Consider the following 23,171-nt stretch of genomic DNA (forward strand, 5'->3'; position numbering starts at 1 on the left):
AAGATACAAATATGCAATTGATTTGGAAAAAATTGAGAGTATTAAATATTTGGAAAATTTGAGAGAAATTACGATATAATTATGTATTTAACAAGTATTGGAGCTTGAATTTGAAACTAAGTAAAATATTAATGTGTCACTTAGTACTATGATCTAATGGTATTCATTTTCACCTGTAAGTAAACATATCCACATTATTGCTAACTCATTGTGAGGTAAAACTCATCCGTTTTAGTATAAATAATATTGTTTATTCTAAAAAAAATAAAAGTGATTAGTTGTATAAAGAATAAGTTAAGTAAGTAAGACATTTAATATTAGTTCTTGTTAATATCAAATTAAATTAAATATGCTCTAAGTGATTACCAAAAAAACATATGCTCTAAGTGTGCGGGAAAAAACAGTTCAAATATTATAATACAAGTGCTCAGGTTTACTTTCAACACTTCATTTTTTTTTCAAGTGCTATTGCAATTATATTATGACACTAATATATCAAGCCGTCTTTCCATCAGATTAAAAAAATCTCTCCTAAGTCCGAGGGTTTTAAACCATGCTAACAGCTAACCCCAACGTGCGGCAGCGGATCAGGTGGGCGGCACAACAAAAATAATACAGCAGTGGCCCAAAAAAGAAAAAAAAAAGAAAAGGGAAAACTAAAACGAGTGAGATTTGATTGAACATAAATACAAGGAAGGGATCATTGAGACTGGTGGTGTAGTAGGGATTGCCTCTTTGTTCTCTCTCTCGCACCAATCCCCACCTCCAATAAGGGGCAGAAAAGATTTGAATCTCTCTGCCCCCACCTCCCTCGTCTCTCCTTCCCGTCCGGTAAGCCTCTCTATCTGTAAGTACATGGTATTTTTTTTTCTTGCTGGGTTGTGTGTTGTTCTATTGGGTGCTGCGTGTTTTCTTCAAAGTGGGTTCAATTTTCTTGTGAAGGTATTGCTTTATCGGTGTTTTTCTCAACTGGGTTTTGCTCATTTGACCTTTATATAGTGATATGCCATATTTTCTGCGTTTTCTGAAGTGGTTTTGTTCATTTCTGTTGTGGGCTCTTTGACATGTACAGTAGTCCCTGTGGTATGGGGGAGAGAATCCCTCCTGGAAGTTACTTCCAGTACCCACCTCCTGGAGTCCATGCTTCTCCACGCAGGTCTTCTCTCCCTGCAGACCGAGAGAGGTCAGTAATTTGCTTAATATTTAATGTTTTACCTGTTAATTCGATCTCATTTCGGTTCCTTGTTGATAGTTTACCAGTGATATGTACTTGACAGTTTCTGTCGGTGTGAGTGGTGGTTTTATCATAAATACATTATACATCGATGGCTTTTCTATTAATTTTGTCTTTCATAGAAAATACTTTAGTTTTCAAGGGATTATGTGTTTTATCCCATATATGTGGCTGTCCTATGCTTTTCTGATGTATTTGAGTTTCAGTCCTTATATTTCCTTTAGTATCTTTAGTAGGATTAAGATGGTACTGCTCTATGAACTTTCGAGTCCTCGAGCATGCCCCATGAGTTTTTGGGAGTTAATTACATAAACCCCATTTGATTTTCAGTTTCAGATGGAAAAATATCTAAAGGGAGCTAGTAAATGATTTCATATTTGGGAGATTGTTGTTCTTGCAGACATTTCACTTTACCTTGTAATTTAACTACTTTTTTATCTTCCTGAAATGTGATAAATTATATCTAGATTGCTGGTTTCTTTTACTGTTCAAGATTAAATGTTTATGTTTTTATTGATATGTCTTGCGATGGAATTTCAGACTTTATTTGAAGTAGAAATATTGTTTAAATGCCATAAATAGTCAATTTGTTATACCAATCAAGAAAAAAATTGATTGCTACTTTCGTACGTGCGTTTGGGAAGTTGATTTTGCATACATTTCAGACAAAAGTGACTTCTTTTTTTTATTTATTTTTTATTTTATATTTTAAATGCCATTAATTGATCTCTATAGCCAGCGAACCCCATTGAATATCGAACAAAGTAATTCTCAGGAACTTGTTAACATGGATAAGCTTCAAAGGGTAATTTGAGTGCTTGCAAATTGGGCTTTAACCAGACAAATTCTTATTTCACTTCCCATCCGCTGCTTTCATATCATACATAGTGCTATATATTTCTAAATATTGAATCAAAGCATAAAAGGAAAAAGACAAACCCACTCATTCTTTTGATGCGATCATGCTCTTCAGTGGAAAAGTGTTGTTAGCATGGCAGGTGAAAGTTGTGAGACATAGTTTTAAACCTACTTTCATGCTCACCTGCTTTTTCTCTCATCTTTTAAGTGGAACCCAAATCACTGCCGTTGTTATACATATTGCTGTTATTGTGTCAGATAGTCCCCAGACCCCACTTGTCCATTTGTAATGGTTAGATGAAACATGTGTGACATGGTTGAAAGCTAGACACCTAGTACCTGTCTCTCCTGACTGGTGTATAATGTTTGAGTGAAACATATGGATCACTATAAGGTGAAACACTTGTGACATGGTTGAATGCTGTAAACCTAATGTCTCTGCTCGCTGGTGTATGATGCGCAAGTGTGTGGCAAAAAGTATTGAACCTATTTTTGTCATTACCCAGTTGCGTTTGGTTGTGGCGGAGATGTTGAGTGAAAGTTGGGTTATACCAGAAAGTTGTTTTGCAATTTTTAATGAGGAAGTTCAAGGGTTGAGGGTTCACATAAGAAGTTTTATGGAGTTGTGGTGTGATTGTAGTGCTTTGGGAGGAAGGGTAAGAAAGATATAGAAAGATTTTTTACTGTTGGGAGGGAGTGGAGTTTGGGGACAAATTTCAATCACAGTCTTCTTTGTGGATTTTAGACTGTTCAAAGTTCAGAGAAACTCTTCTTTTTGTTTTGCTGTTCTTTTACTGGCTGGAGGGGTTGCTTTTATCCTTTTAGTCATATTAATGTTCTTTATTATGTTGGCTTCCAGTCATCTTGTCCATTGTAATGATGTTCGTACTTTTCTGAATCATTGATGCACATCTCACTTCATGCATACAAGTGAAGATGAAGTGACGATGTTTGAGCATGTTGCTCATTCCCTTTGAAATCATGACCATTTTCCAGTAATACTTCAATTGAGTTCGTAAAAACAATCATTCAAACAACGTTGTGATAATATTCTTTCTCAAATTACATTAATACACTTCACTTTTGGAATGTCAACTAGTAGGGGGCACTACATAATACTGCTTTTCGAAGTATGCTAGGAGTTGACACATGATTTGGCTGGTGTAATGGCAGATATTTGGCTGAACTACTGGCAGAGAAGCAAAAGTTGGGACCATTCCTGCAAATATTTCCCCAATGTAGCAGACTTCTAAATCATGGTTAGATGAAATTTCTATCTAATGTTTTTCCCCTATGTAGCCCACTTCTAAATTTTATGTCACATTAAATTTTGTTCTCTCTTGTGAACTAACTTTTTTTGTTGTTGAAAATAAGTTTTGACCACCTTTTTATCTTTTAACCCATAAACAATATACTTTTTTGATGCCATGACAGAGATCAGACGAGTATCAGGCTTCAATCAAACTCTTGCAGATCATGAGAGATTTGAGCATGACAGTCCATTTAGGTCATTAAGTCAAAACGCGAATGGTAGACCAATGGATTTGGAGGGATGGCCAGGAACACACATGGAGGTAATGCTAGATATAGATGTAGGCTATGCGTATTTTGTAATTTGTTTGACATTTTTACCATACTTGTTGTGGCTTGAATTCAATATCATTGTTTAATTATTATTTTTTTTCCAGAGTATTAGAAGCATACAAGGGCGTAGTATTTTCTTGCATGTGTGACAGTATAACCTTCATTTCTTGAAATGTAAGATGAGATTTTGGATTTTTATGCATGTTTGAGAAGCCTGTGAGACACTATGCCGGAGCTGTGGTCCAGTTTGTAATGTTTTGGTGGCCATCCAAGCCAAATTCCAATATGTTACTGTTGAAACAACTCCCCCATTTGTAGTTCAATCATCTACCCGTAGCTGAATAAAACTCTTTGATGGTGTATGATTTAGTGGGAAGAGGGTTTAGGTTTTGCTCATGTCTTATGTTGTTTGTATGTGTGAATCTTCATTCATGATAATTTCTCCTATAGGACAATGGACATATCCAGAGAATGGCCCCGTTCCAATCTCCTTCTATGGGCTGGCCTGGGGCGCAAGGAATTCCAGCCACCCCTATTGTAAAGAGAGTTATTAGACTTGATGTTCCGGTTGACAAATATCCACATGTAAGAAAGGAAGCGGTTATGATTTGTATAGAGTTGATTTTCAACCTTTTTGTTTTAATTAACAATTTTTCACTCCAAACTTGGCAGTACAATTTTGTTGGCCGAATTTTGGGACCACGTGGGAACTCCTTAAAAAGAGTTGAAGCCATGACAGAGTGTAGGGTGTACATCCGAGGCCGGGGCTCTGTGAAGGATTCTGTAAAGGTAGTGTTAATATTTTTTGGAGTAGTTAGTTGGCAATGGCATGATTTCATGAAAAATTAATTCTAAATTTGCTCATCCATATTAGTTTTAGAGGCATCAATCCATGCATTCTACAAAAGATTTTTTTTTCCGATTTATGGTGGAGTTTGGCTCGTTAAAACTAAGTTCGTAGATATCTTATTTTTTTGTCTGCCACCTGCAAACTTCTAAATAAGGACATATCAAATTGTAGGTGATGGCATAGATAGCTCTTATCCATCTTCATCTAGTGGCGATGTGTGTTTCCTTTGTAGTTTTTACGTATTTCAATGCTACAATGCTCATGAAGTTTTCAAATATGAGAATCCTAGCGAATCAATTAGAAACTTAGAAATAATTTCTTGTTCTGATTACAGTTGTCCTTAGATATATTGCATTGTTGTTTTGGTAGGTTAGATGTATATATTTATTGTTGTTGGTTGAAGTAAAAAGCTAGTACAGTGAAACCTCGTCATAGTGATACTCTATATAGTAATAATCTCCATTTAATCATGAAAAAAGTTCATACTGCAACTCACTGCAAACAGCTTGATCCATTGAAAATGACGTAGATGGAGGTAGCTAGGAAATTACTGATTTTCTTATCATCCTCAGCTGGGATTGTACCTGATTATTCTTTATTCTTTTGTTCTCCTTTTATCTTCGGCTGGGGTTTTACCTGGTTACTCTTGTATAGCTTATCTTGAATTCGCTTGCCTAACCTTTTATCCTTATATTTTTTTGGTCTCAACATTTGAATGACAAATAAGTTGGACATTTTCTGAATGGCATTGTGTACTAAAAATGGAAGGCGGTGTATCGATTTTCAAACTTCATTGAAGAGTCATTTGTTTGAAAAATACTCATGTATCCTTGTCAAATTTTAGGTTTCAGTGATATCATTTAGCTCCTTACATATTTGTACTGATTCTGATTTTCATGATGCTCCGTGTACATTGTTTTTATTCAGGAAGAGAAATTAAAAGATAAGCCTGGATATGAACATCTTAATGAGCCGTTGCATGTGTTGGTGGAGGCTGAATTTCCGGAGGATATAATCAACGCTCGGTTGGATCATGCAGTGGCAATACTAGAGAACCTTCTGAAGCCTGTGGTATGAATAGTATAGATCATGTAGTTTTGACTCTTAATTCATTTTCTTGGACAAGTTTTAACCCGTCTCTTGCAGGACGAGTCCTTCGATCACTATAAGAAGCAACAACTTAGAGAATTGGCTATGTTAAACGGTACACTGAGGGAAGAGAGCCCTAGTATGAGCCCAAGTCTAAGCCCGAGCCTGTCGCCCTTCAACAGTACAGGGATGAAACGAGCCAAGACAGGAAAATAATAAAATCCTCAAAATATGCTGATCGCGAGTGATTTTAATCACAGAAACATTCACATCTGACTTGTCGAAGTTTTGACTTCCAACACATTGGGAGGCATTATTGACAAACTGATGAACTGATTTCGAGCCCTTCTTCCGGCCTCTCAGACGGGTCAACAGCTTCACTAGTTCCGTGCGACATGCCTTCAACGTCCACGGTAATATATTCTTTCGTGTGTTATCCCATTGATAGCGAACACATTACTATTCTTTAGTTATATTGTAGCTTATAGCCTCTAGCTTGTAGGCCGTCGTTTGAATCTTTCTGTGATCATTTCCAGCATCTTGTACTAGGCAAAATGCTACTCATTGACTAGCTTTAATTTTGTTTTTGTATGCATATATTGTGCAATTGTTTGCAATAAAAATAAAAAGTTCAGATGAGTTTCTAATTAGTGTCACTCGGTTTTGGCTTCACTGTATTCACTTTTCCCCGTTAGCATTGTCATTTGTCAACGTTACGTTGCAAGTGGTGGATTATTTTGATAGATATAACCTTTTTTTTTCTTTCAACTCGTTGTGTTTCGAGTTCAAACTCTTCTTTTTTCTTAGTGTAGCTTATGTTAGTGATATCATTTGTGATAAAAGTACGTTTCGTTTATGTTAATTGTTAAGGAATAGAATGAAATTTATACAATAAATGACGCTTTACTGCAGTTGCCAAGCAAGTGCACTATGGTGCAGGTTCGATCCCTAGGGAATCCTCTCCCCTGGCAACCAACTGCATAACTCACTAACGGTATTGTTTGTAAAAAAAAAAAAAAAAAAAGGAATGAAATTCGTACATATTTACTTGAAATGGGAAGAGAGAAAGAGAATTGAATAAAGTATTTCACCTAATCAGTCCAATTCATGGGTTTTCTAAGTATTTAAATTATGGTTTGTAATGTCGAATCCATTTGTCCTTTTCGCAGCTAATAAGATAGGACCCACCAACACATTTGAGTCTCATCTCAACAATCACAACGCTAATTGCAAACCAAACCTTCCATTATTTCATATGAACACAATCTGTTCGCATATGTGCTACTGTGACGCCCATCTACAACACACGAAACAACGGACTCTACATTTCTTTCGGGTGCTCATCAAGCATCGTTGGAAGCAGTGTTCAGTCACAGAAACAGGGTTTTGAATTAACAGTTCCGGCACCCTCTTCGGTCTTTACTTTAAAGACAAGGCAATAGGCAATATAAGTTTAGAGATACCTTATAGATCATAAGACATAGAAAGGGAGGGACTGGAGTGAGCAGGAGGAAACATCAAGACAATTATATATGAGTTCTAAAACAGAAATTATGGGTTCGAAGGTCCTACGTGGACATTCACAGCTTACTCCCAAACTAAAATAGCAAAATTCGACAAACCGTTCAAAAAGTTCGAGAACGAACCACAACTGAATTATTGTTCCAAAAGTAACAAATTTTGGGTAAAGAACAGATACGACACACAGAATGCATTGCTAAAACATGGACAACTGCGCCGGTAATAATTCAAAAATAATAAAAAGATATCTCTACGTTATAAATACTTGGCTCCAACCTGCCTAGTATCTGATTTCGCCTACAAGTAAACAGGATCATCATGGAACTCATGAAATGATCGCACGTAAAGCTTACCACTGTGCTGGTAAGTGGTAAATCACCTGTAAGATAAACAGATTTGCCCGAAATCTTGTAATATCAAATTTTTCTAAAAGCAGATCAACATGAAAATCAAACAATGACAAAAAGAAAACAAGTAGCTTTGAAACATTAGAAATGATACCACTATCTAGATCCAGATGACTAAGTTCTCAATATTTTTTGTATTGAGAAAGACAGCCTGACCCTGCAAATTGTATTGCCGTCATTTTCATATAACCTCGACAATGAACCCTTCAAAAGTTAACCAATTGAAAGCAGATGGCGATAATGGCTTACTCGACTTACGGTTGCCTTAAATCATATCAAAGATTCAGACAACTTACTAAGACTTTGATGTCAATCAAGCAGGTGAATTCAAAATCAAGGTCATTTATACACACTGACTGTGAACCTCAGCGTTCCACATGAAATAGTATCCTTTCTTTAGCTCAAATATGGTATGATATCATACCCAAAAACAAAACGAAATATAAAAGGATAAGATTACATTTGAAGATATGATTACAAATGTCACAATTGACAGAAATTATCTAACCTCAACCCCAGACACCAAACTTCCATCCTGGTTAGGAGAGAGTTTTTCAAATACAAAATCCATTCAACCCTGCAAAAACAAAGAAGAAATTTCCCTCATTAGGAAATAATTCATCAACCAATAATCATATAGATAGAACTAACCATATGGAGAAATACCATAAACCGACTGACTTTCCAAACTTAACCAGGATACAGTAAGCGATGGATATCTCAAGGATTTGATAAATTCTCGCAATTTTTTTGTTTGGTCAAAATGCTCGCAAAAATTTTGGTAGATCATCTACATAAATTAGAGTATGATCAAGATTCAAAACACAAGTAAAAAGGAAAATGGTACTCAAAAAACCATCAGAGTCTAGATTTCTAGATGAAAACAACGGAAGATTAGAACCTGATATTATCTCACTTTATATTGATCCATATAGGCTTCTGTACACAAAGTGGTCTTTCCCTTTTACAATACACTTATAATAACTCTTACTCTTCCCTAAACACATCTTTAGAATTCCCACTATACCGTTGGTGTTCCTATAAAAGATTGATGTCAATTTTGATATCTTTAAGAGCATCTCCAATGGAAGATGCAAAATGTTTTGGGGGGTGTGCATTTTACAGTTCTTGTTGGCCAGAAAGCCCTCCAATTGGTGAATTTTAAGGGGTTGTAAAATAATACCCATCTTGCTGGAAATTGTAAGTACAAATGTAAATTTGCATCTCTCAATTAAAATGCTCTAAGTAGTTTCTTAGTATTCTGACACCCTACTAATTAAAGAGTAGAAAATCTAAAACAATTTTCAAAAGAAGGAAATAATAGTTTGCACGTTGAAAAGAAGAAGAAAAAAAGGCTTGGAGGCACACCTTGAATGTAAACGAACAGTACATCAATCCCGAAGACCGAGTTCGAGCTCAAGCTCATCGTCCTCTTCAAACAACTTCAAAAGGCGAGCATACTGTTCGTCTCGTTTCTTCTTTTGCCATAGCTTGAAAAGGAAAAAGGAGAACAACGCAACTACTACAAGTCCAAGGAATATGATGACCAATGTAGACCCAGTGTGGCTGGAAGTAGAACGACTCTCAGATTTTTTACCATCTTTGGAACTAGATGAATCATCAGAAAAGCCTGAACGAAAAGGACCAAAAGTTAATAGATCTTATCGTGGTAACATGAGAAAAAAATTAATCATATACATATCACATTATCAAGAAGCATCACATCTCATTCCTTCATCTGTTCATCTAATCCCCTCATGGCACATAAAGGCGCGTTCTATGAGAAGCAAGGATCTAGTCTATCGTAAGGTCTAATTTCAAGACTTAAAGTACTAGAACTTCAATTAAATCATGCGATGCTTAAGGGATGCTTCACCGCCAAGAATCTTAAAACATAATTAATTTGCAGCTACCAAAGCAAGTACTCAAACTTGAGAGTGAGATGTTGCAAAATATGTACATTTTCTCTTTTGTTCATTTTCCAAAGGTTCTAACCCACACTACACTCAACCACAGATTTCCGCTACGATTACATTCGAAAATCCAGCTACGATACTTGGATTCCATAAAAACAGATAACCCAGATACACAATCCACTTCAAAGTTGGCAACAAGAAAGTATACATAACAAGACAATGTTGCAAAAAGAAAACCAAAATTCGGATTTTTTTTTCTTAATCTCAAATTTCAAATTTAAACATAAGCATTTCCTTTTGCGGGGAAACAAAATCAGGACAAGATTAAACAAACAATGACTAACTTGGGTTTGGTTAAGGTAGGTTTTTAGCTAATTAACAACAGAAAAAACACAAACTTGGAACTTTCTTTTTCTCAGAAACCAAACAAGTGATTTGAAACGGACCCAGAAAGCAACAAACAGAGATAATTCAATTACCAAATATACTAGCAAAATAATCCAATAAAATAAAGTAAAATTCGTTTGCTTTGTGATATACAAAACAAATATATATATATATATATCAACATAATTGATGCATAATGATTTTGAAATTGAACCTGGAAAGAATTGCAGAGAAATTGAAGCGAATAATAGAAACAAAGTCGGCGATCTGCAACCAGAAAATTCACTCATCTCTCCAAAACTCTGCGTCTCTGAAACTTTCGCTCTCTCAAAGTTTGGAGAGATCGCTCCCCTTTGACCAACCACGCTTTTTGTGTTTTTTCCTTCTTTTTTTTTTTATTTTATTTTTTTAAATTTGAATAACAACAAAAATGTTGTTTTCTTTCCGTATGATCCACGTATTTTCCATATTACTAGTTGCACAATGTTCGATTCTTTTTTATCTTGACTTGAAGTCTATCTCTAGTTGTGAAATGATTCGAACTGGTTATTTTAGGTCATATTTTGAAAATAATTTACGCGAAAATTTATTTTAATTCATAATTATATAACGGTTATTCAAGAGGATAAAGAACAATTTTTGATTTGGTTGATTATTTTATATAGTTGATCTTTTACAAATTAGACTGTTGCAGTGTAAAAATTAAAGTAAAAAACTATAAATGATGGTCATTGTGAGAAGGTTGTTTGTATTCTCCTCTAGTTTGTTTACATGGTAGAAATGGAGTTTTGATTCCAATTGTACAAAAAGATCTTGTAAGACAAATACTCAACACGGTCTATAGATCATAGATATGCTATTAAATCACGAAGCACAAGAACAAATTTGCAGTGCAAGGACAAGAAGAAAACATACCAGCAGAATTCGATGTAGAAGAAGAAGCCAATGCAGCTTTGGAACTATTAACCTTCTCCTCTTTAGCAAAACACAATTGCTTTCTAAATAATAGGTCTCTGGAACGAGATAAACAAAGATATTGTAAGAGCAGTGACTAATGTTCATATATATACACACACCTATATGTATCGAATGTCCCCAACTGATTCTCCTATTATAATTAGTATAGGAGACAATCTACCAAACGATATTAGCACAAGAAAGAACTTACAAAATCTGGATTACCCTATAATAATCCTACAAGGAATACAAGACCAAATCCTTATACGAGTTCTATTCTTAAACTTATTAACACAGAGTTTCAATCCAAACAAAAGTTGAATTAACTCTCATAAACATATTAAGACTTCTTTATGGCAATTTGAGACAACAAGGATTATTACCAAACTGTATGAATCACACTCATACTCCAACAAATCCTACATAGAACGAGGACATGTTGAAAACTTAGAAGGTGAGGATCACTCAATTGATGTAGTAATACATATAACGACACAATAATTTATTTTAGATGATCAGTAAGAGTGAGGCTGCAATGTTTATGAGTTAGATCTCTCATTTAACGGTTGTTCAATCAAGGCCTATAAGTGGTGGGTTATTTAATACTCTAAAATATCGTTTATTTTTCATATCAACAATGTGTTAAGTTTTGTATTCAAATAATATTATTATTCCAACCCAAAAGAGGTACAGACCACAACTCTTCTGCAAAAAACATGTCCAAAGCTTTTTTAGGGCAGGTTCACACTTCCCCTCTCCTTTGTTTTCATCCTTCTCCCGTCTCCAATTTTACTCTCTGAAGTAGATATGTATCCATGGCTCTCGGACGTGTGCTGGGAAGTAGCAGTAAATACATTCATATGGAAGACTTATCGGAAGCCATGGAAGATGCGTTTCCACACCCATAAATTCTAAGAAATAGGTAGTAATGAGAAATGGAATCTCTCAGTGAGATTATTTATGGACTCTAACTCTCTATGGACTCACAGTTTAACGTTAATTTTGGGACAACATTTAGAATTTATATGATATTTATAATATATAAACCACCAATATTAATGATTCAGAATAAGGTATTTTGTTTTTTAGTCTTTTGTCCCACATTTCTTTTTTCTCTTTCCCTCCTAACCGCTATATAATGAGGCTTTGGAGAAAGGAGAAAACACACCAAGAAGAACAATTTGTCTTTAGCTCTAGAGAGGAAAGAAAGCTCTCATTCTCTCCCTTCTCAGTAATCTTTTTTCTTTTATAGTGTAGCATCTAGGGTATCATCTTGCCCTAGAATTAGGAGGCTACTAATTTACGATGGTTTGATCCTTGTGTTTATAGGCAGTCTAGTTGGGTTAGATGCAACTAAATCCTCTTTTTGGCAACGTTCGATGTTCATGCAACGGTTCGTAGGAATGAGATTGCGATCTGGAATTCATTAATTTCACAAGAAATGATCCTAACTGAATTCCTTTATATTATTTGCATATATTTCCAATAAATATTGTGTAAAAACATAGGTAGCAGATTCCCACTTTTGAGAAAGATGTCATTTTTTTTAACAAACAATAGTATTTTCACTTCGGGGGTGGGGGAGTAGGTTAAGCCTCACAATGGACTAGTAATAATGTGGTACAAATTCGTCTTTGATGAGAATTGAACCTAAGAACTCTGAATGAAAAGAAATACTAATATACTGAGTATTCAGTGGCGAGAGAGGACATTTTGGTTAAAAGTACTCTAAAGTAGCTAAGGTAACAAGTGGATTTTCACTTTCTTTTATTATCAGAATTGCTAGCTAATCGGTAATCTTTTTTTGGATTTAATCTCTTTTTTTGGATTTAATCTCTTTTTTTGCATTTAATCTAATTTTAGACATGAGGATGGCAAACAAGAGTTCGTCAACTTTATTGAGCATATGCGTCCAGTTGTTCGACACCAAAAATCCAGTAACATAATTATTAGTGTAATTTAAAAACTAATTAGTAATTCATAATATCTTTTTAACATAAAATTAATCATTATTAATCATGATGCCAATTTAGGTGATTGTTGGTCAGTAACATCACCCAGTGCTTCCAAGTTGTGTATCATTTGAACACCAGAATTTGGATTTTAATCCCCACAACATCATGTGGGTTGTGTCCCAAAGGTTCTTGCGCGCCCAATGAAGAGGATCTTAACCTACGACTATATGCACTTACTGTACATGAAGAATCATGACGTTGTATTGGAAAGCAACGGGCCTTACGTGGACAACCCAATCAACGTAAGAACTAGCTAAACACCTTTAAATTCAAATATTTATTAATATGCTAATTAAATTTTTTAAACATTTTTCATTTCTCCTTTCATAGACATGTCTTAAAAATTCGGATTGTAATTACAGGATACTAAGGGCCCAACACAAAATTATTCAAAAACTCAGTACATCCACTCCAATAATTAGAGGACTTGCCATACAGCCTAACCTGCATACCTAAAATCGAATTAGTGCATAGCAAGTCCTCAAATTATTGAGGTCAGTGTACTGAGTTTTTAAATTATTTCGTGTTGGCCCCTTAGTATCCCGTAATCTCCAAATCGGATTTTTAAGCCATGTCTTTGAAAGTAGAATTGAAAAAGGTTCAATAATTTAATTAGCATATTTGTAAATATTTGAATTTGAAGGTGTTTGATTACTTCTTACGTTGATTGGGTTGTCCATATAAGGCCAATCGCTTTCCAATACAACGTCATGATTATTCATGTACAGTAGGCGTCCAATATATGGTTGGACTTTTGTCATAGTGGTAGGTCAAGGTCCTCTTCTTTAGGCGCGGATCATGATTAATAAATAAATAATTTTATGTTAAAATAATATTATGATTACTGATTAGTTTCTAAATTGCACTAATAATTATATTACTTACTGACTTCTTGATGTCAAACAAATGGATGCATATGCTCAACGCGGTTGAAGAACTCTGGCTGAGTTTGGGTGTGTCATTCCATGATATAGAATGAGTGATTGCTCTAGTACTAGTAAATTTTGTATCCAAGTAGTTTATGTGCCATTAGCTAGCTCTTATCTCTATATATTTTTTTGGTCACTCTAGCTGGAGTTGGAGTAAAAACTGAATTGCTTCCTGTTTCAATGTTTATTTTGAATACGAGTGAAGTGAACTTCTTGTGGAGTAGGGAAGGGTCTGATGTTGTAGTCATTGGGAGTGGTATCGGCGGATTGACTTGGGCGGGGCTTTTAGCCAGGTTACTTGTTCCGGGGATTGAGGTCTTTGAAGTGAATTATATGTATTTTATGTCTTAACATTGGAACGAACATTTATGCTGCAGTTTATACGTGCGAAAAAATCTGTTGCAGCAATGCATGTATGTGGGACAATCTATTACCTAAGGAAGCTGTTCCAAAGTCATTTCAGGACAGGACGAAGACCGACCCCCCAAAGTGAATCGTTCCTACATCTTCATTTGGGATTTGATGCAAATGTGAGTGATCCGATCGAAATTCTATCCATATAAAGATCTCAAAGTACGTACAAATCTATATATTCTGCGTATAAAGAGCTCAAATTACTTACGTACATATGCTTTACCTACGTTTCTTATCATTTGATCCATATATTCTTCAGCTGTTGAGTACAAATCTGTATCTAAAGAGAATAAATTTACTAACAGAAGTACAATCCAATAGAAAACTCACGGCTGCGTTCTTATTTGTCAAATTCAAAGAAGACAGAAGAAAAGATAATAGATAGTGCAGCCCTTTTGAAATTCTTATTCAATGTTTATGTTTCATAACTTGTACTCCAGGTAATGCGGAGAGCCAGGGAGCGTGCGGTTGGTCCTGGCTTTGGCCATGAGAAATGCGAGGTGAAGTTATTCGGATCTCCATTGACGCACCAGAGGTTTATTCGAAGGAACTGAGGAACGTCTGGACCAGCAACAGAAGCCTGTAAAGACTCATTCCTGGGGCATTCAACTTCCACCCCTTAACTTTATTGTTGTGAAGATTCTACATATCCTGGCGTCGGAGTCCCTGCAGTTGCTGTTGAATTATGGCCAAATTAATGGGCATTTTTTTATCCGGCCCATGTGAAAGCCATTTGTTGTGGCTAGGGTATATTGCAAGAAGCTGCTGCCCTTTTGGTTTTGAAGCAGAAAGAGAGGGAGATATTAGAAGCTGCCGACAACCTCTATTTGCAAGAAGAGAAGAGAGCTGCTGCCCCCATTTTGTTGGCAACCACCCATCAAAGTTGTAGTTGTTGCAATTGTTTTGAGCTTTGTATAGAGAGAAAATTAATCACTATAATTCTTTCTATATTTGTTTCTTTTGTTGTGCGAGTGCTATTGGGTGAAGCTCTGCTCCAAAATTATAATCACTCCAAAATTTCATTGTTTCGTCACTTTTCGAGCAAAGCAGATTTCGCTTGACCTATAATCTAAACATAAAGAAAGTATCAACATTCTCCCCAAAAACATATATAAAATCCAATTAAGAATAGGGTGAAATATACTATAGTTTAAGAATGACTCATCAGCAGTGGTTTAGTCTTCTAACTTCTATCTAATTTGTTAACAGATGTCATACAAATAAAGAGTTAACCAAAAGAGAGAACTCACTCTTTCCATACAAGATACTGATGGAGGGGAATCAAAATCGAGACCTTAAATAAGTGAGAACTCTTAACCAACTAACTTGTAAGTCTTTTACAAATTCTCATACTTCAATATATAGAAAAACATGAAAACTGACCTTATCGAATCAATTTGGCGTCCATGTTCGTAAAAATCCTCCACCAAGTGCCCCAAAAAAAGTAGCTAACTTGATAGTTTGACGGACAAAGGGACGGACGGTGTAACAATTCTAATGGTTATTTTATCAAAATTTGCTCCCCATCCCAACACCATGAGCGGGATCTTAACTTTTCTGACAAAGAGATTTGGTATCATACTCGGCATATTATGGTGGTCCTCAATAGTTTGTGGCCTTTGAGCAAACCGATCCAATGACTAGATCCCATGATCCCGTCGTTTAGATTAAAATTGAATGGTAGGTAACGAAATCAAATCACAATAAAAATGAGCATTAGATGTCGCTATCACAAGGAATTTTATGTCTAAACCATTCTCCAAAATTAAATTGCAACAACATGGATTATAAGTTATACTTGGTCACTCACAGAAAGAAACCCTAACAAAAAAAGATCAGACCGACCAAAAACACACCCCTTTCCGGTGACGGAATTTAGACATTTTCACTTGAAGCACTTGGCGTCCAAAAGAGCCTCTCCCTCGAACGGCTCCTGGTCTTCGATCATCTGGTTGACACGCTCCTTTTGGTTTTCATCTGAAATGTCAACCTTTGTCCAGCTGTAGAGCTCCATGTCGTAGCACTCATCCATCACGAATTTGGGAATTTCTTGCCCACGGAAGAGCCACAGCCCCTTCACCTTGAATGGTGCCTCTGAGCCAATCACAAGCATCTTCCCAAAGGCATACTTGCGGGCCAGATCCATCCGCTGAAGGAATCCACCCACCTTGTTCAGTGTCACAAAGGAAACTGTATTCTCATCATTGTACTTGTACTCACAGAACCAAAGAGAGTATCCTTCAGGGTCGTACATGTCCCAGAATCCTGCAATAAACAAAGGCGTATGCATCAATTTACAGTTATCAAACCCAACTGGTATTTTTGACTTCCTACATTCCAGAAAGACCAAGCATTGGGATAATTACCTTTAATAGCAACCTCTCGGAAGTTGCTCTTTGTGTTAGAGTACAGTCTCTTCCAGTCATCCAAAACCATCTTACTTGGGGGAAGCAGATCAAGAGGATTCTTGGGTTTTGGCTTTGGAGCCTCTTCCACTTCCTCAGCAGCTTCTGCTTTGGGTTTTGCCGGCTCTTTTTTGGCTTCTTTCTTGGGCTCCTCCTTCACCTTGCCTTTAGCAGGCTGGGCAGGCTTCTTTGCAGATACAACTGGTTGAACTGAAACAGCCTGCTCGACATCACCCAGTACCTTTTTGAAGTTCGGTTGATTGACCAGGGTCCAGAAGTATCTTTCAACATGCGGAAACTCTGAAGTGAAGCTCTTAGTCATGACCTTAGTGAACCCCACGTACAAATTGCATACGACAACAATGTCAGCAAGGGTTACAGAATGCCCAACTAGGTATGTGTTCGAAGCAATATGGGTGTTCAAGGCACCTAGTGCTCTCTTCAATGCAGAAATTGCAGCTTCCTCAGCCTAATTAGAATATACAGAAAATGTTATAAAGACTCCAATGAACCATTGAGGTAGCTGGAAGGAACGAGGGAATCATAAACAACATAGATTGTGCACTGTAAACCAGGGAAAGAATAATATATTTCACTTTAGTCAAGTGTCACAACCAAATTCGTGTTGACCATTTCAACCAATGTATTTGACATGATTGTATATCTGACCATAACAACTAACAGGATCCGTTGTAACTAGCCTTAAAAAGAGTGCAACTGGTATTAAAAAAATTTATCATATTCCATTAATCTTCACAATGTGACGCTACTAACTAAACAAAATATATATCTAATCTTGTCTCTATGATAAATGATCGATTTCCATGGTTCCTAAAAGAATAAACAAAATAAGCACACTTTAAGCAATCAAATCGTAAAAAAAATGCTACCTAAATTGGGAATATAAAAAGACAAAGAATCAAGATTATGTAACTCACTGGAGGAAGGTACACGCCATATCCCAGTCTTGGATAGTACCACTTGCTTATGTTAGCATCAATCTCCATGCTTCCAAAATCAATCCATTGCTCGATATGGGCCTGAAGAATAACATACAATGGTAAGCATAACAAAAATCTTATTTCACCAGGACCAAGAAAAATGATGAAACAGAAAAGGGGAGGTGCACTTAAGCCTTTAGGTTTACACATGGAAAAATAACAGACGGATAAGAGTTTCTTACATAATCAATCAGAGAAGAACCATACAGAGGATTATCAGCTTTCAAGCGTGCAACTGAAGCAACACAAAAACATAGTTAACTTCCAATACAACAATAAAAATGCAAAAATATAATTTGATAGTCTTACCATAGCGAGCAATAGCGTTGCTCTCAAAAATGGGACCATCCGGTGTTACCAACAGCGGAACCTGAAATTATACATAGATTCTTTAATACATAAAATCAAACTAAAATTTCCTTAAGCATGTATATAATGAGAAAACAAAAGTCTACCTTCCCGATAGGGTTTAACTTCAAATATTCAGGAGTTTTGTTTGAGATACCCATCTCAAAGTTAGGTGCAAGTTCAACTTTCACACCAGTATACTCTGCAGCAATGAGCACCTTGTAACCATTTTTGTTTGTCTTCCCTGCATGCAAAACCTGAAAAGTAAACAATACCAACCTTATTAGTAAACAAAGATACCAAAATTGATGCCGATAACATAATAGTTGAAACCAAATCACACCCACAAATCATATAAAAAAAACTTAAAACAGGTTTGAACATTAACACTATGTTTGGATGACGAAAATAAACTTGGAATTTGGGTAAAAGTCAAAATTTATAAATTGACATGCACCAATTCCTTTGTTTGGATTCATAAACATCGAAATTTAGAATTTCTGCATGGAAAAAAAAACTTGGAATTTGGGACGTCCAATTCCCAAGTTTAAATTCCATGTAAATAGGTGTCATTTCCCAATTTCTATGATTTAGAGTTAAGAGTCTAAAAATAACAAATTCTGTATTCAATTCCATTGTTATGTTAGGTTAACCAAATAAGAAAATTTACAAATTCTAGAAAATAAAATCCCGTCATTTCAATTACCATCATTTTAAAATTCCTTAGTAATCTTAAATTTCTTTATCCGAACATGATGTAAGTGAACTAAAGCAGAACAAATCCCTAAAAATTGCTGAAGTTCAATTGGGTTTTCTGGTATTTTATCAATAATATCAGGTCAACCCGAAAATCAAATCTAATTTCGAAAACAGATCAGTATAAGAACATCTAAAATTGAACTGTATCATCATCAACCAAATCTACACCGGCCACTGGTGAAACCAAACGCATACGATCACTGAATTACGAACTTTTTGAGATGCAATTGAAACACAAATCGACAACTGTGAACGATAACAAGAATTGGACTACAGTGCAATCAGAGACGAGAACTGAGATTGGAAGATCAGAAGAAACAAACTAAAACTCACCAGAGCCATGGCTGTTCCAGAAAAACGTTTCGCTCAGACTTTAGATCTGAAATATGCAAAGCCAAAAAAAAACCCCAAACTTTGTTATCAGCATTACAGCGGAAAAAAATTGGTAGATGCAAAGAGAAGAATTTTGACTTCAATTTTCTCGAGAAACAAACAGAAAGTGAGAGAGACCTGTGAGGCGGAGCGTTCTTCCGGGATAGAAGGTTAGAGAGCAAGAGACGATATACTGATGTAGGTCAAGCCAAGAGCTAGGGTTTTTGTTGCGACTGAAAAATGACTACAGCGATTACGGGTTGGGTATTTTTTCACTTTAGGCTACATCCGGCCCATTTTCAGCTTTCCGTACATTCTGGTTATTTTTAATCCATTTTATGCTCGGCCCAATCCCCACAGGAGTTGGATTGAAATTTTCGATTCCGCCATTAAACATTCCGATCCGACTCCAATCTTTTTTTAATTTATTATTATTAAAAGGAGGGGGAGTTTTGTATTCGGGATGCAGGGGCATTATCTACTGATATTGGACTACATGCCAAATATTATTGAACACGAATATTTCCAAGTTTATAATCTGTATTGATTCCTAAAATTCTAAGTTTATAACTCAACTTTTGTATTGTATGGTTTCGTAATTAAATACCTGAATCATAATATTCGCAACCCACATGAATAGGAACCCACATAATTTTCACAAGTAGCCATAAATGGTTGCCAAGTGAAAGCTCATTCTAAACCCACATGATGGGTAAGAAAATAGTCTCACATACTTCTCGCAATTTTCCTATCGTCTTTTCAAAGTTCACACTATGCATTAATTTCATTTATCATCTTTAATTTCATTTTGTAGATCATTGCTTGTCACTCAGCTTTTCTTATTCAAATTCTCCACATAGGCCTTGAACTGAGGGTGGGCAAACGGGTCTAGGAACTGCGGGTCGGGATGGGTCTAATTTTTCTAAGAAGAAACGGGGTGGGGTGAGTCCAAGTCTATAGAAGCACGAGGCCCCAGGCCGACCCATTTCTAAAATGGAATGAATGGAATCTAATTTTGGATGGGATTTGTTTCTCTTCTTCGAGTGACCCCGCCGAAACAGCCACGATACACAAGGCAATGCCCCATGTGGGTTTACTACCATCGTCACCCATCTCTCCTCGCCAACAACACCGAATGCAGACCACCACGACACCATTGATTCATCACCATCGTCACCCATCACTGTTGTCACGATCATCACCACGACACCACCGATTATCCTCTATGTTTGTCACTTGAGTCCTCGATTGATTCTCTCTGGCGTGCATCATCCCCTCCACGGTTTTTCCACCCATACTCCGCCACTCTCCATCAATCATCTCCTCCACCACCTCGACATCACCACCGTTGCAAGTCTGGGCACTGGCGACCACCATGATGGCCTAGCAACCTCGATTGTCCTCCTCAAGTCCTCGATGACATCCCAGATTTAGAGAACTTTAGGGTTTTCTTTCTCCCTCCCACCCCTCGAATCGACTCCGTCGGCATCACAGCAGCCACCACATGAGTCACGAAGCTCCAAACTCGGCTGGTGACTGCCCAATCTGGTGCGACTCGATCGATTATGAGTGCTCTTGACTCGGTCGACGAAGAAGAAGAAAAAAAAAAGGACTCATGGACCCAGTTTGAATTGAAACGGGCCGGGTTAGGTCTGGTTTCTGTTTCAAAATTGGTTGTACCCGCTCCGCCCCGACCCGTTTCTTTTAAACCCGAATCCGGTCTGGTCCCTTCAAAATTGGGCCTGGCCCAGCCCTATCTTGAGCTCTTGATAGCGCCCAACTTCGACCTAAAGTTTCACAAAAATTATTGGCCAAAACCAAATTTTCTAACAAATAATGTTTGAGAAAAGCATCTTAATAAAAAAATTCCATAATCCATAAAGAAATCTTTACATATTTACATTGTAATGAAGGACACATTCCAAGAAAAAACTGCAAAAAGTTAACCTGCAGGCATATCAAATTTTCTACCGTTTAGTTCTGAAAAAGCGACGCCAGGATCCTTGCCCTCTTTCATGTCCCTCCTAATTTTCGCTACCTTGTCAAGCATTCCTTTAACCGCTATGTCAAATGCATCTTCAACTGTCTCCAACCTAGGTGCCATTGGATTTGCATATATTACTCTCGGAATCAATCTTATAACTTCCTTTCTCATTGCTACCACTTGATGCTTCGGAATTCGAAGCAACGTCTCGTTGATGATCGCCTTTTGATCCTTAATATCGTTTTCGGATATGAACATGGAGTATTTAGATGGGATGTTGGGGAAATGCCACAAGTATTGCACGTAGGCGGAACCCGGATGGAAGAAAACTGGAATGCAGCCTGCCAAGATGGAATCAAACGTTGATCGACGCGTGTATGAGTCTCCCGAAGGCTGCAGGCAAAAAACTGATGCTTCAAACACCTTCATTACGTTTAGAGGGTCGTCGCACTTTTTTGCACCATTGTAGCAGCTTACAAGTTTGCATGTGGCTGAAGACCGGCATTGGTTTATAATCGTATCTCGAATATTGTCTTTCGAATCGGACCTTGGTGCACCAGCGAAAGAGAAGAGGTACCGCCTTTTTCGGTTTCTCATTCTTCTCTGCCACTCGAACACCTCACTGTCCTTTGAGGGATGGAAGTATGTTGGGTATGGTATTGCGTGCTCATTGTTCCAGGAGCCCGATTCGATAGACAACAATGTCATGTTCTTGGATTCGGGCAAAAACATGAGCTTGGAACCCCAATCGGAGTTGTTGTCTGTCAGCCTCCTGAAATCCCAAGCAATCCTCCCTCCAACTAAGAAATGGTCTCTCCCCCACATTGCTTTCCATTCGGGCCTACGCGAAAGCCACTTCACCAATTCAAGAGGAGAGGCATCTCTCACCGAGGTGCTGTAGTCCCAGAGGTATCGTCCCACATCAAGGCCGGCATAAAAGGGTACAAATATCGCAGAGGCCAACGACGAATCATTGGTTAAACACCTGTACTGCTTCATCCTGTTATGAAAAATAACTTCCAATGAAAACTGGTTTGTAGCAAACCAACCATTTCCCACTAGTTTTCCTTTAGAATTGTGAATTCTTGGACCAAGTCCCATGTTTGACAAGTGGGAGCACATATCAATCCATCTCACGAGTGAATGGCAATTCTTGAGCAAGTCCTGGTTGAACCTCCTAGGAAGATCATAAACATAAATATATTGCCCGGAGCACGAATCAACATCAGAGTTATTCTTCCCAATCTCATTAGATATCGGTTGTACTGGTGGTGGAGATATCGGTTGTACTGGTGGTGGAGATATCGGTTGTACTGGTGGTGGATTACTAATGACAACAGACTCGACGCTATGATTTTCCTCTCTGCCATGGCCAAAAAACTGTGCAGGAATAGCTTTACTAGTACTCGAATTCGTGACATTAAGCGTGAGCCAAATCTCGGTTTGAGTGGATGATATTGGAGTAGAATGATCATGATATGGAAGAGAGGTGGAATTATCTTGGTTGACTATTACGTTTGCAAAGTTGGTGATAAAATAGGTGACCTGTTGAGTATTTCTTCCGGCGCTTAGAGCCGAATAGTCGGATAAAAGCAACACGAAGACTAAAAGAAATGAAGCAATTAGGAGGACAAACCAGGGTTGATTATGGCACCTTCCGGCAACCCGCGATTTCTCCATCAAAACCAGCAGCCTCTTCTTCCTATGAACACTTGATGAGAGAGAGAGAGAGAGAGAGAGAGAGAGATAGAGAGAGATAGAGAGAGATAGAGAGAGAGAGAGAGAGAGAGAGATTAGAACATCACTTGTTTTGTAAGAAACAATTAATAAAGAGAAATGAAAAAAAAGGTTGGGAGAAATGAATTGTTGAGGAAGAAAAGGAAGTGTTGAATTATCAATATGTTGGCGTTCCCATTAATTAAGGAAAGTTTGTAATTATATACGAAACAATTCATTCCCAGGAGAAGCTTCATTGGAAATTCATGGAAAAAATAATTTTCCTCCTTTTAGTTTTTCCATGGCTAAGTTGACAAAACATGGTAAGAATCATGGAGTTTCAATTTCAGACCGTATGATTGGACTTTTTTTTTTTTTTTTAAATTTTTGTATACAGACGATAGCGTTAGTGGTAAATTGTCACA

The 23,171-nt window shown here is 36.9% G+C and overlaps 3 protein-coding genes and 1 long non-coding RNA gene across 5 annotated transcripts; 1 reads left to right on the forward strand and 3 right to left on the reverse strand.

The window, feature by feature from the left end:
• Positions 1 to 697: 697 nt before the first annotated feature.
• LOC137713315 (KH domain-containing protein At1g09660/At1g09670-like) lies at positions 698 to 6,262 on the forward strand. The gene is made up of 8 exons (XM_068452600.1): positions 698 to 831; positions 1,073 to 1,183; positions 3,266 to 3,351; positions 3,527 to 3,666; positions 4,127 to 4,261; positions 4,349 to 4,465; positions 5,454 to 5,597; positions 5,673 to 6,262. The coding sequence occupies exons 2-8, from the start codon at positions 1,086 to 1,088 to the stop codon at positions 5,829 to 5,831; spliced, it is 879 nt and encodes a 292-aa protein (XP_068308701.1). The 5' UTR covers positions 698 to 831; positions 1,073 to 1,085; the 3' UTR covers positions 5,832 to 6,262.
• A 1,603-nt stretch (positions 6,263 to 7,865) lies between these two features.
• LOC137713320 (uncharacterized) lies at positions 7,866 to 10,200 on the reverse strand. Its single transcript, XR_011065295.1, has 3 exons — positions 10,061 to 10,200; positions 8,912 to 9,173; positions 7,866 to 8,120 (listed from the first exon to the last, which is right to left on the reverse strand). It is a non-coding gene; the product is annotated as an uncharacterized lncRNA (long non-coding RNA).
• A 5,639-nt stretch (positions 10,201 to 15,839) lies between these two features.
• Positions 15,840 to 19,278, reverse strand: LOC137713327 (elongation factor 1-gamma). 2 transcript variants are annotated; one of them, XM_068452612.1, is made up of 8 exons: positions 19,185 to 19,278; positions 19,008 to 19,053; positions 18,023 to 18,172; positions 17,877 to 17,937; positions 17,750 to 17,802; positions 17,505 to 17,606; positions 16,528 to 17,035; positions 15,840 to 16,426 (listed from the first exon to the last, which is right to left on the reverse strand). In XM_068452612.1, exons 2-8 carry the CDS (start codon positions 19,014 to 19,016, stop codon positions 16,047 to 16,049), a joined length of 1,263 nt encoding a protein of 420 aa, XP_068308713.1. In that variant the 5' UTR covers positions 19,017 to 19,053; positions 19,185 to 19,278; the 3' UTR covers positions 15,840 to 16,046. The 2 variants fall into 2 exon arrangements, with proteins under 2 accessions (XP_068308713.1, XP_068308718.1); XM_068452617.1 differs by having other exon boundaries at positions 19,146 to 19,223.
• Positions 19,279 to 20,817: 1,539 nt separating this feature from the next.
• LOC137717702 (probable xyloglucan galactosyltransferase GT14) lies at positions 20,818 to 22,792 on the reverse strand. The gene has a single exon (XM_068457154.1). The coding sequence runs from the start codon at positions 22,708 to 22,710 to the stop codon at positions 20,989 to 20,991; it is 1,722 nt and encodes a 573-aa protein (XP_068313255.1). The 5' UTR covers positions 22,711 to 22,792; the 3' UTR covers positions 20,818 to 20,988.
• Positions 22,793 to 23,171: the final 379 nt, after the last annotated feature.

This window comes from Pyrus communis, chromosome 1 (genome assembly GCF_963583255.1).
Source record: "Pyrus communis chromosome 1, drPyrComm1.1, whole genome shotgun sequence".
NCBI lineage: Eukaryota > Viridiplantae > Streptophyta > Magnoliopsida > Rosales > Rosaceae > Pyrus > Pyrus communis.